This window comes from Notolepis coatsorum (genome assembly GCF_963971535.1).
Source record: "Notolepis coatsorum genome assembly, chromosome: 5".
NCBI classification, from domain to species: Eukaryota; Metazoa; Chordata; class Actinopteri; order Aulopiformes; family Paralepididae; genus Notolepis; species Notolepis coatsorum.
Window position 1 is genome coordinate 3002081 of NC_140169.1, and position 20143 is coordinate 3022223.

A 20143-nucleotide genomic window follows, 5' to 3' on the forward strand; every position below is an offset into this window, starting at 1 on the left:
ATATATATAACAACGTGGTGTACAAGTTGTTTAGCGAGAGGATGGTGGTAATCGGCTTCAATAGAACAACTCGCCTCCCTCCGCTGATCTGGAGGGCTCGCAGTCCACACACAGACACACACACACACACGCGCGCGCGCGCACACACAGGCTCGCAGCCACACACACATTTCCACTGTCCAATAGACGAGCGCCCTTTTCGACCGCGTGACATTGTTCAGATAGTTTGGTGCGCCTGACAGATTGCTATGTGAACGCAGGCAAACCAAATGAAGAATGCAACAATGTTGCAACTTCACCACCAGAACCGCACCGAGTCCACCAAAACTACCGTACTTTTCGCACTATAAGCCGCACCTGACTATAAGCCGCAGCAGCTAAATTGAATGATGTGTACATATATAAGCCGCACTGGACTATAAGCCGCAGGTGTTTTAATGTTTAATTACCATATGTAAGGGTTCGTGCACAGAGGGGATTGTCACAAAACTGTCAGACAAATAACAAGAATCAACTCATTTACAAGTTGTATTAAGTTTAGCAAATAAGGGAACAGATAAATAACATTTCAATGCAGTAAAAAAAACAATATTTTCGGGTTTGGTCCACATATAAGCCGCACCGTTATATAAGCCGCAGGGTCGAAAAATGGGGAAAAAAGCCGCGGCTTATAGTCCGAGAAGTACGGTATATGTGAAAGCGACCTTAGCTTAACATCCCAGGGAACTAATGGGATAACTGGGGATGTTGTTTGCTCCTGACAAGAGTCTCAAAGTCTGGGGTGATGGTAGACAAAGCAACTCTGAGGTCATGCTCAATGTCCAATCTGTTCTTCTGCTTTGTCTTCAGCTGGACCAGAGCTGAGAAGCCACTTTCACAAAGATAGGTAGTTAAAAAAAAAGAAAATAAATTTTTACTTTTTTTTTTTTTTTTTTTTTTTACACACTCAAAATGGCCCTGCGGCCCACTTTTGGGTCGCGACCCAACAGTTGAGAAACACTGATCTATACCATCTTTTTCTCTGTGTCATCTATACCATTTTTATCTCAGTGTCATCTATACCATCTTTCTCTCAGTGTCATCTATACCATCTTTCTCTCATCGATACCATCTTTCTCTCAGTGTCATCTATACCATCTTTCTCTCAGTGTCATCTATACTATCTAGGCGGCACGGTGGTGTAGTGGTTAACACTGTCGCCTAACAGCAAGAAGGTCCAGGGTTCGATTCCTGTGATGCCAGGTACCCAGGTGGGGGATCTCCCAGGCTTTTCTGTGTGGAGTTTGCATGTTCTCCCCGTGCTCGCAAGGGTTTCCCCCCCGATAAGATAAACCCAATGGAAAAACATGCACAACAGATCGCTAACGCTGTGGCGTCCTTGACGAAGACAGTGTCATCTTTACCATCTTTCTCTCAGTGATATTGAGAGAATGTATAAGAATGAATGTATCATGAAAGTACCACTGTCTTAGACCGTAGAAATAAGGTGTGAATTCTTCAATTCTCTTTAACGAAAACCCCTCTGACCTGAGTAGGAGCGTTGTTTCACTTTAACCTGAGCTCTGACCTGAGTAGGAGTGCTGTGTCCCAGACTGCTCGGAGCTCTGACCTGAGTAGGAGTGCTGTGTCCCAGACTGCTCGGAGCTCTGACCTGAGTAGGAGTGCTGTGTCCCAGACTGCTCGGAGCTCTGACCTGAGTAGGAGTGCTGTGTCCCAGACTGCTCGGAGCTCTGACCTGAGTAGGAGTGCTGTGTCCCAGACTGCTCGGAGGTCCCTGCCACGGCACAGATCCCCTCCTTCTTGTTGATGGCCTTCCTGAAGGTCTTGGCCGTCTCCGTGCTCTTCAGTCCGTGGGCGATCTGGAGAGGAGGGCAGGAGAAGGGGTTGAAGCAACAGATAAAAGGTCTGCTGCCATCTCTATTAGGCCCCAGTTCAAATGGGCATTGTGACTTTCAGTGAGTTTCTCTTCATTCTAATTTCAATCAATTCTCCATTGATCTTAAAAGCCCAATCGGTGATCCAAATGTAAACAAATGAGTAGCAGTGGAGACATGTTTTAATTATCTGGTTGACTGACTGAGCTCTAGATACAAGGACTAACACTAGACAGACAACATGCTGTCATTCTTTGATTGATTGAATGAACACTTTATTAACAGATTGCAGAATGGGTACAATACAGTACGGCTCAATACATACAATCGTTAAGGGGATGCAGACCAGAGAAAGACTTTCGTCTTGTTTACATCAGGGTCCCCCATTTTCAATTCATCATAATAATAATTATACATATACATAATTCTCTAGTTGATTGACTGAGCTCTAGATACAAGGACTAACACTAGACAACATGTTGTCATTCTCTAGTTGACTGACTGAGCTCTAGATACAAGGACTAACACTAGATAACATGCTGTCATTCTCTAGTTGACTGAGCTCTTGATACAAGGACTAACACTAGACAACATGTTGTCATTCTCTAGTTGACTGAGCTCTAGATACAAGGACTAACACTAGACAACATGCTGTCATTCTCTAGTTGACTGAGCTCTAGATACAAGGACTAACACTAGACAACATGTTGTCATTCTCTAGTTGACTGAGCTCTTGATACAAGGACTAACACTAGACAACATGTTGTCATTCTCTAGTTGACTGAGCTCTAGATACAAGGACTAACACTAGACAACATGCTGTCATTCTCTAGTTGACTGAGCTCTAGATACAAGGACTAACACTAGACAACATGTTGTCATTCTCTAGTTGACTGAGCTCTTGATACAAGGACTAACACTAGACAACATGTTGTCATTCTCTAGTTGACTGAGCTCTAGATACAAGGACTAACACTAGACAACATGCTGTCATTCTCTAGTTGACTGAGCTCTAGATACAAGGACTAACACTAGACAACATGTTGTCATTCTCTAGTTGACTGAGCTCTAGATACAAGGACTAACACTTGACAACATGCTGTCATTCTCTAGTTGACTGACTGAGCTCTAGATACAAGGACTAACACTAGACAACATGCTGTCATTCTCTAGTTGACTGACTGAGCTCTAGATACAAGGACTAACACTAGACAACATGCTGTCATTCTCTAGTTGACTGACTGAGCTCTAGATACAAGGACTAACACTAGACAACATGTTGTCATTCTCTAGTTGACTGACTGAGCTCTAGATACAAGGACTAACACAAGACAACATGTTGTCATTCTCTAGTTGACTGAGCTCTAGATACAAGGACTAACACTAGACAACATGTTGTCATTCTCTAGTTGACTGACTGAGCTCTGGATACAAGGACTAACACTAGACAACATGCTGTCATTCTCTAGTTCAGCGGTTCCCAAACTGTTTTGGCCGTGCACCCCCTGTCACCTCCCGACCTAGCTCACGCACCCCCCAATGGGTTTCTGTTAGAAAAAATTGTTGCTGGTCTCCGTGCACAGATTTTATTTTTTATTTTATCTCTTCCCACGGCGACTATGGATAGGGAATTTCTTGATTTAATTAAAATGTTCACGACAACATGGATGCATGTACTCTGCCAGCATGTTTAATATCCATAATACTAAAGGTTTGACTAAGATTTGTATGACATTTTATTGTAAAAAAAAAATATAAAATTTAATTTTATTTACCACCATTAACCATTTCATGTCACGCACCACCTAGAGGGCGCTCGCGCAGATACCATTAACCATTTCATGTCACGCACCACCTAGAGGGCGCTCGCGCAGATATCCTCTCTGTGTGTTTGGTAGAAAGCAATCCGGCTGCAAGCTTAGCTTAGCACAAATGAATGGAAGCGGGTACGGACCACTAGCCTATAGCTTAAAACTCTGGGAGTGATACGGCTTCACCTCCCCAACCCTCCACACCTGTCTCACACCCCCCCTGCACTTCAGATCAACCCTCCACACCTGTCTCACCCCCCCTGCACTTCAGATCAACCCTCCATACCTGTCTCACCCCCCCTGCACTTCAGATCAACCCTCCATACCTGTCTCACACCCCCCCTGCACTTCAGCTCAACCCTCCACACCTGTCTCACACCCCCCCTGCACTTCAGATCAACCCTCCACACCTGTCTCACACCCCCTGCACTTCAGATCAACCCTCCACACCTGTCTCACACCCCCCCTGCACTTCAGATCAACCCTCCACACCTGTCTCACACCCCCCTGCACTTCAGATCAACCCTCCACACCTGTCTCACACCCCCCTGCACTTCAGATCAACCCTCCACACCTGTCTCACACCCCCTGCACTTCAGATCAACCCTCCACACCTGTCTCACACCCCCCTGCACTTCAGATCAACCCTCCACACCTGTCTCACACCCCCCTGCACTTCAGATCAACCCTCCACACCTGTCTCACACCCCCTGCACTTCAGATCAACCCTCCACACCTGTCTCACACCCCCTGCACTTCAGATCAACCCTCCACACCTGTCTCACACCCCCTGCACTTCAGATCAACCCTCCACACCTGTCTCACACCCCCTGCACTTCAGATCAACCCTCCACACCTGTCTCACACCCCCCTGCACTTCAGATCAACCCTCCACACCTGTCTCACACCCCCCTGCACTTCAGATCAACCCTCCACACCTGTCTCACACCCCCCTGCACTTCAGATCAACCCTCCACACCTGTCTCACACCCCCCTGCACTTCAGATCAACCCTCCACACCTGTCTCACACACCCCCTGCACTATGTGCCCATACTAGGCACAGCTGAAACGAGTTGTGCCGATGGAGGGAGACTCCACACCTGCTCCCACTCTGCCCCTCTGCCACTCTGCCCCTCTGCCCCTCTGCCTACAAGAAGCACGGTTCTCCATTCATTCAGCGTCAGATCTTCCCTAAGAATGGCCCGGCAAGTATCCTCTACGTTTTACACAATATGCTGTCTGTCAGATGTGTGTTCATATCATTTGACATCGTATTTTCCCGTATACAATTCTCTCATGATTCTTGACATCGTATACAATTCTCTCATGATTCTTGACAAAGTATTTTCCCGTATACAATTCTCTCATGATTCTTGACAAAGTATTTTCCCGTATACAATTCTCTCATGATTTTTTTTACGTTGTATTTCCCCGTGTACGTTTTTATCGTGAAGACCCGTGTCCTCCACAGCCCACTACCTCCAGCGACCCCCGCCAGCCACTACCGCCAGCCCGCCAGGCTAAAACAGCCAGGCTCACCGTACCCGTTCCCCCCCCCCCCCCCCCACTCTACACAGTAATAAACGCCCTATGGGATTAAACAGTATTCTGCCTCCCGTGTTGTTGAGCATTTGAGCCCACAAGCTACAGTGACATAACAGGGAGAGGTGTTTGATGTAACCAGTGTGAGTGACTGTAATATTGAGCTGTATATTTACGCTAGTAAATTCCTGGAACGTGAGCTGGCCTCCTGTCTTGGTGAGCTCCTTGGTGATCTCTCGGACGCGGTATCCTGGCAACGGCAGGCTGGCGGCTTTGAAGAGTTCATTGAGTTCATCTTTGCTGATGAAACCGGTGTTGTCTATATCTGGAGTGGGATGGAAGGAGGTCATATGTGAGAGAGAAGGGCAGGTCTGACTTGTGTTGTTTTACTTTTCAACGCAGTTTGTGATGTCATAGGAGGATGAATCACAAACTAGGAACACTGCCTACCTAATGTACTGCCCAGTTTGTAATTTTTTTTTTTTTTTTTTTTTTTTTTACTCTTGGGTGTGGTGTAGCCAGGCAGGGAATTAAATAATACATTTAAATGTATTGTGTTGCTACAACCACCAAAAACACTGTGTTCAATACAAGGGCATAAAGAGGTGCTGGACAATAGATAATTACAATTAGATTTAGACTAGTTTCTTTGCAACAAACACGTTCCACAGATTCAAGGAAGTTGTTGAGAAAATAAACAATAATGTCCCCTTTAAATGTGGACTCTGTAGTAATCGGTTCTTCTTATGTATCTTATAGGTCAGTGTCGCTCACCGATCTTAGCAAAGGCCTCTTTCAGTTCCTCCAACTCCTCTGGGGAGATCTGTGCGGGAGCGGCCATCTTGTCAAACTGAAACAGCAGTGGAACCTGTTGGAAGCACAACATGACAATTGTCAACACATGACTGCAGAGAAGACAGTAACCATGGCAATAATAAGACACATCAAAAAACACATGTAAGGATACGTTTTAATGGAACACTGATTGATTGATTGATTGATTGATTGATTGATTGAATAACTAAAAGATGTATGTTAGAGGGCTGGATGGATGGATGGATGGAATAGTTGATGGTTGGATGGATGGATGGAATAATTGATGGAGGAATTGATGGATGGATGGAAGGAATAATTGATGGTTGGATGGATGGAATAATTGATGGTTGGATGGATGGATGGATGGAATAATTGATGGATGGAATAACGGATGGATGGACGGATGGGTGGATGGATGGAGTGACAGTATTGCAGTGACTGGGAACTTTAAAAGCTTAATTCTTAGTGTCATAATGCTAATTACTCAAACTGTGCAACAGCATGGCTCCTGAGTTGTATCATTCTAGAACGTCCTGCCTGTGAACGTCCGGCTCACTTCCTGCCTGTGACAGAGTTGCTTCCTTGTTTGGGTTAGTCGTAGTTTGGGTTTTGATGTTGTAATTATGCAGATGTCTTGTGAGCTCTCTGGAATAAGATGGTTTCATCACAAACCTGGTGACCGCAATCAGACGGTATGCTGTTGAATATAGTTTAATTCTAAAATACTATTAACTCTTTTAGCGTTTGTAAACAATGATGATGTTTTGGAAGTTTTCCAGGGACAATCCTTTGCCTACAAGGTGACATTGACAGGAAGAAAAAGGCCCTATTTTGAAACAGATGATTTCCCAATTTTTTTATTTTATTTTTTTAAAGATTTCCAAATAATTTTTTATATATTTTTTATATATATGCAGTCATGTCATCACAAACACTGGCATTTAAAGGGTACAAATAAAACAATTCCTGCACCAGAATGCAGGAAATGAAGTCTTTGTAACACAAAATGTCCTGGTGGGGGACCCACAGACCCCCCGCTTAAAAAGTGGCCTGATTGGGGCTATATTTCGCACTATATTTCCTGGCCTGAATGATTTCCCCAGTCCGGACCTGGTTAAAAGCCTCCAATGCGTATTAGTGTATGTGCGTTTGAACGTTTGCATGTTTCAACCACACATTTCCATTTATAAAAAAAATAAGAAATATAAATAATTTACATTAAACATTTAAAAAAAAAATTTATGCCTCCTATAATAGTGGGGGTGGCGGCTCTCTGACACTGTTATTTCGGGGGTCGCGGCCTGAAAACTTTGGGAACCCCTGCTCTAGGGCACTAGTGGGGCTTTTAGACTCTACGGTGTGCTGTGTTTAGATGGTGACGATTGAGACTCTAATTAAGAGTGGAGATGTTTCTGGTATCAGTCAGAAACATGCTGCTTCACATTGTATTTTCTACATTAAAAGATGAGGGGTTTGCAGTCCTTACGCTTGTTGTTGCTAATAATAAACATATTCCAGCAAATAGCATCTCAGAAAAAGCTCTTACTTTGTTGTACACTCAAACAGTCACTCAAACATTCACTCAAACAGTCACTCAAACAGTCACTCAAACAGTCACTCACACATTCACTCACACAGTCACTCACACATTCACTCACACAGTCACTCAAACAGTCACTCACACAGTCACTCACACAGTCACTCACACAGTCACTCAAACAGTCACTCAAACAGTCACTCAAACAGTCACTCACACATTCACTCACACAGTCACTCAAACAGTCACTCACACATTCACTCAAACAGTCACTCACACAGTCACTCAAACAGTCACTCAAACAGTCACTCACACAGTCACTCACACAGTCACTCAAACAGTCACTCAAACAGTCACTCAAACATTCACTCACACATTCACTCACACAGTCACTCACACAGTCACTCACACAGTCACTCACACAGTCACTCACACAGTCACTCACACAGTCACTCACACAGTCACTCAAACATTCACTCACACAGTCACTCAAACAGTCACTCAAACAGTCACTCACACAGTCACTCACACAGTCACTCAAACAGTCACTCACACATTCACTCACACAGTCACTCACACATTCACTCACACAGTCACTCACACAGTCACTCACACAGTCACTCACACATTCACTCACACATTCACTCAAACAGTCACTCACACATTCACTCACACATTCACTCACACAGTCACTCAAACAGTCACTCACACATTCACTCACACATTCACTCACACATTCACTCACACAGTCACTCACACAGTCACTCACACAGTCACTCACACAGTCACTCACACAGTCACTCACACAGTCACTCACACAGTCACTCACACATTCACTCACACAGTCACTCACACATTCACTCACACATTCACTCAAACAGTCACTCACACATTCACTCACACATTCACTCACACAGTCACTCACACAGTCACTCACACATTCACTCACACATTCACTCACACAGTCACTCACACATTCACTCACACATTCACTCACACAGTCACTCACACAGTCACTCACACAGTCACACATTCACTCACACAGTCACTCACACATTCACTCACACAGTCACTCACACAGTCACTCACACAGTCACTCACACAGTCACTCACACATTCACTCACACAGTCACTCACACAGTCACACATTCACTCACACATTCACTCACAGATTCACTCACTCATTCACTCACACATTCACTCACCATGCAAGGTGCCAATACTGATATCAGGTTTGCAGTCTACTGTCTACATGTAAACAAGGCTTTGATTGATTGATTGAAAAGTTTATTAACAGATTGCAGAATGGGTACAGTACAGTACATCTCAATACATACAATTGTTAAGGGGATGCAGACCAGAGAAAGACTTTCGTCTTGTTTCCACCAGGGTCCCCCATTTTCAATTCATCATAACATATATGACATACATGACATACAGATAGACAGTACTGCTACATCTATACATTTATGACATATCAGATTTGCAAATACAGTACTGTTTGTGATACAAAAGTGTCCAGAAAAGGAGTGTATATACATCAGGCATCAGTCTTAGTTTAAATTAGTGATCTTTTTTCATAGAATGTCACCAAGCGATGAAATACAGTGTGAAGGAAGTTTGAGGGGAAAAGGCTGCAGTGACAAAATACATGAAGCAACACTTCAGAGAAGGTGAAGTCAAATGACGTGGTGAGTCAGTGAGTGAGTGTGTGTGTGTGTGTGTGTGTGTGTGTGTGTGTGTGTGTGTGTGTGTGTGTGTGTGTGTGTGTGTGTGTGTGTGCATGTGCGTGTGTGTGTGTCTGCCCTCAGAGATCGCTATAGGGAGGTGTAGTCTGACATCACTTTGGACCGCCCGCGAGGTCCACCCGTATAGGGATTTATCATTGGGAAAATGGATTATCGGCTATTGTAACAATTCTGCCGCATGAACATGGGAAAGCTTTCCATTTTTGCACAAAATGAGTTCCCTTCTATCACTAACATTATTGTTTAAGTATTTTTGGTTGAAATAAAATTCGGCAATTATTTTTAACGATTAATTGCGAATATTTTCATGTTGAGCTATAGATTGTGGATGAATAAGCACAGAAAGGTACACCATGCAAATGTTCATGCTTTATTTGTTTTAAACTAAACAATTTAGAAATGGGCAATGGGAAAAATGTTGCAATTTTGCGAGGTGGACTGGCCGGAAACAGCAATGACGTAACCACTACACCCTCTGAGCTAAAAGTGAAGGCATGGTGACAAGCTTTAGGCTTTATTTGAGAAAATTCAAATTGTAAATCCGGATTTGTTTCGGCAGTCTGAGAGTTGTATGTTGAGTTGTTTTTTTGTGGAGGACATCTTCAGTTTTGCAGGATTTTTGGAGAAAGCATGGCACTTGAGACAAAACACACTATATCCTATATAATTGTATATGAATTCCTCTTGTTTCTTTGTTTACATACATTGCTTACAGCTTGTGTTATATTACGTTTTATTGTATTTTATTTTTTTGTGGCCATCTTGGTCTATATGTCATAATTTGTCAAGTAATTTGTCAAGTATACTATTATATACTTATTGTTTATGTGTCTTGTAAGCCCAAGGTGTGACGTTTGAAAAAGAGTACAGCAACTTCTTCATTCTGTTTTTTAGTTTGTTGCAAAACTAGACTTAAAAACAAAGACGTAACTTGATTTGAGACCAGCTAATAACATGAAAAGAACATGTCAGTCAATTTATAGTGACGACCGCAAAAAAGAATTCTGAATTGAATCCTTAAAAGTATTTTCCTTTCTTGTGTCACCAAAATATTTTATGTTTTGTTAATGTTTAAAAGCTAAATTGCTACAGTAACTAATCCTAAATGACTGGATGTTGCAGAGAATTCACTGACACTGGTGACGTCAAGTGACCTGATCTGCAATGCTGAGCTAGTTTTGGCTGATGATTGGCTTTTAAACTGCCGCTTAAAATTCTAAATCCCCTGCCTTATCTTTTCCTTTTGAAGTCTAGTTTTACTATAATTTACTATACTTTTCTACTATTACCCTGCCCATACCTGTACCCCCCCCCGCCCCCTGTGGTGCTATGACACCCAAATTTCCCCATGGAGATCAATAAAGGAATACCGTATCTCATTTAATCTCATCTTAACTTATCTTATCATATTAGGAGGCTTTGTTCACAAGACCATAGCTGCATGAACCACAGACGAGGCTAGGAGCTATGTAGGCTATTAATAATAGTCCAGTAATTTTCCTATAGTTACCCGTGAGTGGTCAAAATTAGAACAAATACATTCTGCCATCTTTCTCTCACTGCCAGATTATGGTCAGAAGCAGAAGTGAAACATGGCCATTTAAGGATCAGCCCTTTAGTTCATTTAGTTTGACAGTTATTGAGAGTAAATGAGTTTGAATATGGCCACCAGTGATGTCATTGGGGATTGAATCCTTGTGTTGTGTGAAATGATAACGCAGCAGTCCCTATAAGACAAGGTATTGCTGTTTTTCATCTACATCATTTCATTGAGCTGTTAACACAACACAAGGATTCAATGTCCCAGATGACATCACTGGTGGCCATATTCAAATACATTTGTCAAACTGTCAAACTAAATGAATGTGTGCAAAACTGTTTGGAATTTTTGGATGCGTGTGAGATTATGTGCAAAATAAATCAGCATTGTTTTTTGGTGAAGTGCTCCTTTAACACCACCTCCAGCACCAGCACCACCTAAAATCACCCTTTTAACCATTTGAGTCATTCCAGTGTTCAACATCACAAAATGAATGACAAAGCAATGAGCCTAAGAAATTCCTGACGGCATTACATTTTTGAGAACATTAATCTTCTTTTTTTGTCTTTTACAAACCAAATCGGTTACCTACAGCCCAAGTTTGTTTGAACAATGGTTATCTGTTGGTCCAGGTGGTCAAGGATTAACTGTTGAGCCACTAAAACAAAAACCTTTATGGAAACTTTATGAATGGCCATGGTCAAAAACAACAACAGATGGCTTATTCGCAGCGGGAAATCAAACCAGATATTCACGCTTTGATTTGATTTTCAGAATGATATGATTGATAGGGATCATGAACAAGAATGAACCAGAATATTATCAACTTCAGCATCAGTCATTTCATTATTATTAACCTGTTCCACACAATGTGAAAATCCGCCTAAAATATATACCTAGGTAAATGGAATATTGCTCCACTTCTACAAGGGCTATTTGCATATTCTTGGTATCTAGGTACATCTATGGACCTCAGGGAATGTATTCACAGTGTCAGAAATATTGTGTCTATTACTAGGCTTGCTTAAATTGTGATGAAACAAAGGAGAATATGAATTATGATTTTTTTTTGCATCTTTGACAGTGAATAACACCATGATAATAATGACCAAACTTAAAAAAAACTGTTCAGTACCCTCTTGAGATCATGTGTACAAAAAACCGAAGGAAATTAATAAAGGGAAGATGATTAAACCGAAGGTTCTGTAGATATAGTACTGAATTCTCCTATCCGGACCAATGCAATTTGAAATATTATTATAGAATATAGAATATGATGCTTATACATTACCTTATTATAGCCAATTCGCACATTTATATATATATATATACATATATTATCTTTCAAATGACCGAGTTCAATTTGGATTTAGTATCACCAGGCGTGCATAAGAACAGATAATGAAATCTACTGTAATCTAGTGTACTTTAAAATTTTCCCCACAGTGCAACCGTTTTGAAACTAATTTCAGATCGAATTGTTCCTACATGCTAACAATAGGGAGGAGAAACTAACTGTATTTCAATATTTGTCAAAAACGTTACCTTTTGTGGCTTATTATCGCAAATCATAAGTTATTGATATGATTCATTCAGAACGCTGAACTTTGAACCCCCACAGTATCTGACAGGAAGTGTAGTTCGGAGAAATTCCAACGCTGGTCGACAGCTATGCATGTCCTCTACAAAATGGCCGCAAAAAGACTACAATTCCCATGGTTAAAAATGTCCATTTCCGTTTCCGTCTTGGAATAGACTTCATAAAATCGAAAACTTAAAACTATCTAATGGCACTTTTAACCTATTGCTAAACTAACGTATTGATGATAATATACATTCTACATGCTTTTGTGACACGTTAGTGATGTTAATACTTGAAAACGTTTGACAAAAAAATCGCAACTTATATGCAATATTAAAAAATATATGGATTTATGACCAGATGTCATTTTTTGGGTTGGTACCGACCCCGTGGGGTGGAACAGGACTGTTGCCCATACCGTACAAACTCTGAACTCTGTTGCCTATACTCTATTTATTCATATCTACTGCCTTCACTGTCTACAACTATCCTACACTGTAATCATAACTACCTACATCAACCCATAGTCTACCCATATATTACGGTTTACATACCTGTATGATAGCCATGTACAATGATACTATTATACTGTAGATAACATATATATGTATCTACAACTGTTGGATATATCTGCATATATTGCTGTTCACATACCTGTATATATTATATATATCTGTATTAATTCCATACCTACTCCTAATAATTACACCACTGGCCTGTATGGCTTACTAGTACTACCATATTATATTTATACCTGTATCACTGTACATAATTACATAGTACATCAGTTTGGCATATTACTCAGTAGCTTATTATATACGGTATATCACATTTAATCACTTGAATCTAATCTAATATAATTGACAAATTACAACTAAATGACATAACTGTGTAATTATAAAATGAGGATGATACATAATGTAGATAATTTTGCAGTTCACTGCACATCAATAGGTGAGATATTTATCTGGTTTCGTTGCTTCTGATGTTGAGCTGTGTGAACAGAGCAGCATTGTCCTAGATAATCAAGATGGCTGCCGCTTTACTTTGAGACCAAAATGAGGTCATGATTTCAGTTTGCATGTGTCGTCCTAATCAGCATGCTGATCTCGCAGCGTGCTTTTATCATTCGTACAATCACAAGCGCTCTCAGTCCTCACATTGAAGAACAGCGTGTGTGGATGACAAACGCATACATGTCACAAACTGTGTAAAATGCTTATGTCTACGAGTTTCAGTTACCACTCAGAAAGCGGTTGAACTGGAGCTGCCCACAAGCTTCCTGTTTCAGCTTGTGGCGGCTTTTAAACTTCTGCTCTGCAAGGCCCTGTTCTGCTTACAGTTGGCATGCATCCTGCACTGGGCTGCCCACGCTGTGAGTAAGTGCTCATCTAGGTTAGGCTGTGAAGTCGACAAGTTAGGGTGTGAAGTCGACAAGCTCAGTAACTACTAGTTCGTTTGTAACTAAACCAGCTACTAATGGGTGCACCATGACCAACATGCCTAGTTTGGACGTAAAGTAATTTCTGAGATGAATGGCCAATCAATCATCAGAGATAAATTGCCATAGTCATGGTTACCGTGTGTGCACGCCATGCACATTAGCTTGCTGGCCAACATGAGCCACTTGGCATCGTAGCACATTGTAATAAGATAAGATCAATATCGAAATACCAATATATGAATATCAAAATATCGGTCAAATTTGAGGTCTCTACTGGATTACTATGTTACAAAATGGCGTGTAATTAATGAGAACTTGACATCGTAGCACATTGTAATAAGATAAGATCAATATCGAAATACCAATATATGAATATCAAAATATCGGTAAAATTTGAGGTCTCTACCAGATTACTATGTTACAAAATGGCGTGTAATTAATGAGAACAGAATGTGGCAGAGAAAAGGCTGTTTCACCGTTAGTGAGAATAATTCTCTGACACTGTATGATTTACACCCACCCAGACTAACTCTAGGGCATGTATAACTATTTAGTGAAAGGGAAACTTCACCAAAAAACAATGCTGATTTATTTTGCACATGATCTCATGTACATCCAAACACTCTAAATGGTTTCGCACACATTCATTCAGTTTGACAGTTATTGAGGGTAAATGAGTGGCCATGTCATTGCGGACATTGGATCCTTGTGTTGTGTTAATTACGGCTCAATTCAATTATAAGGTATCAGTCCCTATAAGATAAGTTGTTGCTATCTTTTCATCTACATCATTTCATTGAGTTGTTAACACAACACAAGGATTCAATGTCCCTGATGACATCACTGGCGGTGGCCTTATTCAAACTTGTTTACTCAATAACTGTCAAACTAAATTAATGTGTGCACAACTTTAGAGTTTTTGGATGTATGTGAGATCACGTGCAAAATAAATCAGCATTTGTGCCCCTTAAGTAACTCGCTTAGAGTTATGTTGTAACTTATATCCGTGATGCGACCACTTCTATTTTTAGTAATAATCACAAGAATTGATGTTATATTATAACTAGGCTAAGTTTGAGCTTAACACACAGCTGGTGCAACAGACTGCTGTAGTCCACATACAAGAGGACCAGTGAGATCCCTCAAACTTACCATCGATGGAGATCGAGACTTTGAAGCTTTGGTGACTGTGTGCCATTCTGTGTGCACTGTATGAGTTTGTAACTTTCAAGAACACATAGCTAGCTAACAGCTAACGAACAGCTGCTAGGCTGCAACGAGCACCATTATCAACATCCACCTCCACTGGTTTAGAAAGAAAAAAAGACACTGCCTGCCCTCCTGCACTGTCAACCATCAGTGCAATCACACCAAAGGCAAGAATGAGTATATTTCTTCCATACTGAAAGTATATTTTTAGTATATTAAGTGTGTTACAACATTAATATGCTGTAATTTTAAAATAAAACACTTTAGTAACATATTCAAAGTGAATTATTTTGGTACACACAACTAACATGTACATCTGAAGTACAACATTTAACACACATCCCTGCACTCCTTCAAATCCCAACTCAAAACCCACCTTTTCACCGAATTTGTAAATTAATCTGCCTGATTTCCCCCCTTTTTTTCTCGTTTTCTTTCTTTCTTTCCTTTTGATTATTATTTTGTTGTTACGTTGTTCCCTGTCCCCCTCCCTTAGCTGTTAAGCGCCTTGGGTCTCCTTTAAGGCGCTATATAAATTTAAGATATTATTATTATCATTATCATTATCATTATCATTATCATTATCATTATCATTATTATTATTATTATTATTATTATTATTATTATTATTATTATTATTATTAAGTACAACTTAAGTGGTTTACATTTGAACACAACTTGAGTGTACTTTTTTTTTTCTTCATGGGCAGATTTACATACACTCAAGATTTTCTCTCATAGGCTCTCAAACTCACAAGCTGGACAAAATCTGCTGGACTTTTTCCATCCAGCAGTGATGTCTCTGGCATCCAGTGCACAGATCAGACCTGGTCTCGTTAACTATCCACAGTCATTCCTTACCTGAGGGGAGCTGAGGAGATGGCTGAGCTCTGGGCGTGTGTCGTCTGTCTGGCTCCAACTCACTCTTTCCTCCTCTGTCTGTCTATCACTGCTTGACAGGCAGTGCACTCACTCACTCAGCAAAAAGCTCTCACCAAAAGCAGGGCGACAACGCATTTATTCAAATCTACAAGGAAGGAAGTGACATGTTACACTTCAAAAACAGGAACGGACCACGTTTTGTCTTTATATGGCCATGCACACTGTAGCAAGGTGAATCAGACAAGCAGATGGACGGGAGTGTCATTCACTGGTTTCAATGCTGTTTTGTGAATAAAATGAACCTTATTTGTCAATAGATTGAAGATAATCAGATAGACCTAGTGCTTATTTATGGCATCTAAATATATATGACACGTTCACATGTGATGTGATGCTCAAATTTGAAAGCAACTTGGTTGTAGCAATTTATCGAAAAGTATAGACATATTAGCAGAGTACGACATAGTAGTATAGACATTAGAATAGTAGGTAGTAGTATAGACATAGTAGCATAGTAGTATAGACATATTAGCATATTAGGTAGTAGCATAGTAGGAAGTAGTATAGACATAGTAGCATAGTACGTAGTAGATAGTATATAGACATAGCAACATAGTACATCGTAAATAGTAGTATAGATTGTAGTACTATGTCTATACTACTATTTAGTTTCTACTATGTAAAATCTAGATCATGACATTAAACTTCATTCATGCAATGCTATCACAAAGTGATCAGTCTACACACAGAAGCATTCTAATCTCTATCCTACACACGCGCGCACGCACACACACACACACACACGCACACACACACAGACTTGACTTGTTGCTATGGCTGTTGCCAAGGACTCTGCTGAAAGTATTTTGAATACCTATGAGTCATGTTTGTATCAGTTGTGTGGCAGGGGGTCATTTCTGTCCATATATTTGGATTACATTACATTATTAACATTACATTATGATTGCACTACTTTTAAACCCTGGCCGGGTGTTGGCTACACATTTTGACAAATAAAGACCAGTCTCAAATTAGAAGCCAGGTCTACCTCAGGGTTGAGGCAGGCAGGATGATCTTCTGTGGCGCAGCAGAAAACATGCTGATGGGACAGATACAAGGATACAGAACAGCAGCTAGGAAAATACACACTAACACTGTACAAACTGAGCTGGACAACTGAGTCAGAGGGACAACTGAGTCAGATGGATAACTGAGTCAGATGGATAACTGAGTTAGATGGATAACTGAGTCAGATGGATAACTGAGTTAGATGGATAACTGAGTCAGATGGATAACTGAGTTAGATGGATAACTGAGTCAGATGGATAACTGAGTCAGATGGATAACTGAGTCACAGGGATAACTGAGTCAGATGGATAACTGAGTCACATGGATAACTGAGTCAGATGGATAACTGAGTCAGATGGATAACTGAGTCAGATGGATAACTGAGTCAGATGGATAACTGAGTCACATGGATAACTGAGTCAGATGGATAACTGAGTCAGATGGATAACTGAGTCAGATGGATAACTGAGTCACATGGATAACTGAGTCAGATGGATAACTGAGTCAGATGGATAACTGAGTCACATGGATAACTGAGTCAGATGGATAACTGAGTCAGATGGATAACTGAGTCACATGGATAACTGAGTCAGATGGATAACTGAGTCAGATGGATAACTGAGTTAGATGGATAACTGAGTCAGATGGATAACTGAGTCAGAGGGATAACTGAGTCAGATGGATAACTGAGTCACATGGATAACTGAGTTAGATGGATAACTGAGTCAGATGGATAACTGAGTCAGATGGATAACTGTTGAGCTTATAGGACTAGATATTACAATCCCTTAGATAATCAGCACTTTTTTGAATGGGGTAGTGGTAAAAGCTTCACTGGGGTCTTCAGGTGGGCACCCTCCTTCATTGGTGTTTCGTTGACAGGCCCACGACACCTCCGAAGGGCTCAACGGCAACACCTGGCGTCCCAGGTGTGCCCCCCTCTGCTTTTACCCCTCGATGGTCATTTTGCAGCTCCAAAGAAGGTTGCAAGTGACTTGGTTCCAAGTTCTCTGATGTGCTTGAATTACTTTCAGCCAGGGTACTGATGCTCGGTGGACTGTGGGTTAAATCCTGCCGCTGAGCTTCACTCGCCTGACTTGACCTTTCTCTCAGAAGATAATGGTCAATGCGAGATCCCGGCCTCACTTTCTTCAAGCACTTCATTCGGCCTTGATGTATTCGTAGGCCTCTGATGGATGTTACCTTGGACCAGCCACAGCTACATACTCTGTGGTCCTGTCCTTCAGTTGATGTGCCGATTATCTGGTTCGTCGTCGTTCCAGGGTCAGTTACCGGGTGGTCAGCCGATGAGTCATCTTCCGCCCCCGCTCTCGCAGACTCTAGGGGTGTTTTTCTCTTTAGACTTTTCGTAGCAATGAGGGGTGGCTTTTGTGCACTTAATTAAGCGACGGAGCCTGCCATCATGGATAGCTAGTCCATGACAGCCCCGTTGGGGTCTTTCCTTCCTGTCAGCTGAGTTAGATGGATAACTGAGTCAGATGGATAACTGAGTCAGATGGATAACTGAGTCACATGGATAACTGAGTCAGATGGATAACTGAGTTAGATGGATAACTGAGTCAGATGGATAACTGAGTCAGATGGATAACTGAGTTAGATGGATAACTGAGTCAGATGGATAACTGAGTTAGATGGATAACTGAGTTAGATGGATAACTGAGTCAGATGGACAACTGAGTCAGATGGATAACTGAGTCACAGGGATAACTGAGTCAGATGGATAACTGAGTCAGATGGATAACTGAGTTAGATGGATAACTGAGTCAGATGGACAACTGAGTCAGATGGATAACTGAGTCACATGGATAACTGAGTCAGATGGATAACTGAGTCAGATGGATAACTGAGTCAGATGGATAACTGAGTCACATGGATAACTGAGTCAGATGGATAACTGAGTTAGATGGATAACTGAGTCAGATGGACAACTGAGTCAGATGGATAACTGAGTCAGATGGATAACTGAGTTAGATGGATAACTGAGTTAGATGGATAACTGAGTCACATGGATAACTGAGTCAGATGGATAACTGAGTCAGATGGATAACTGAGTTAGATGGATAACTGAGTCAGATGGACAACTGAGTCAGATGGATAACTGAGTCAGAGAGACAACTGAGTCAGATGGATAACTGAGTCAGATGGATAACTGAGTCAGATGGATAACTGAGTCACATGGATAACTGAGTCACATGGATAACTGAGTCAGATGGATAACTGAGTCAGATGGATAACTGAGTTAGAGGGATAACTGAGTCAGATGGATAACTGAGTTAGATGGATAACTGAGTCACATGGATAACTGAGTCAGATGGATAACTGAGTCAGATGGATAACTGAGTCACATGGATAACTGAGTCAGATGGATAACTGAGTCAGATGGATAACTGAGTCAGAGGGATAACTGAGTCAGATGGATAACTGAGTTAGATGGATAACTGAGTCACATGGATAACTGAGTCAGATGGATAACTGAGTCAGATGGATAACTGAGTCAGATGGATAACTGAGTTAGATGGATAACTGAGTCAGATGGACAACTGAGTCAGATGGATAACTGAGTCAGAGAGACAACTGAGTCAGATGGATAACCGAGTCAGATGGATAACCGAGTCAGATGGATAACTGAGTCAGAGGGATAACTGAGTCAGAGGGATAACTGGGTCAGATGGATAACTGAGTCAGAGAGACAACTGAGTCAGAGGGATAACTGAGTCAGATGGATAACTGAGTCAGATGGATAATAATAATAATAATAATAATAATAATAATAATAATAATAATAATAATAAACGTTATTTGTATAGCACCTTTCATACAAAAATTGCAGCTCAAAGCATGTTACCAACAAGCAGCTGTATCTTGGGGCTGCCAAGGCTGAGTGAGAGGGTGGCGGCCAGGAGGATGAAACTTGCCGGCCATTGCCACAGACATAGAGAGCTTCCAGCCAGCAGGATGGTGCTGTGGGATCCATCACACGGGCGTCGATCACGAGGACGTCCCACGCCGACATACGTGGACGTGCCGAGGAGAGATGCAGGAGTGGAGAATTCTGCTGTATGTATGGA

General features: G+C 41.4%; 1 protein-coding gene across 1 annotated transcript in view; it reads right to left on the bottom strand.

Moving 5' to 3' along the window:
• The window catches only part of lcp1 (lymphocyte cytosolic protein 1 (L-plastin)), a 51281-nt gene extending 35190 nt beyond the window's left edge, over positions 1-16091 (bottom strand). The window contains exons 1-4 of the mRNA XM_084314907.1: positions 15966-16091; positions 6003-6096; positions 5405-5553; positions 1736-1859 (exon numbers count right to left, since the gene is read on the bottom strand). Of these exons, the coding sequence (XP_084171033.1) occupies positions 1736-1859; positions 5405-5553; positions 6003-6069 (340 nt within the window). The 5' untranslated portion in view covers positions 6070-6096; positions 15966-16091. The remainder of the gene's footprint in view (positions 1-1735; positions 1860-5404; positions 5554-6002; positions 6097-15965) is intronic.
• Positions 16092-20143: the final 4052 nt, after the last annotated feature.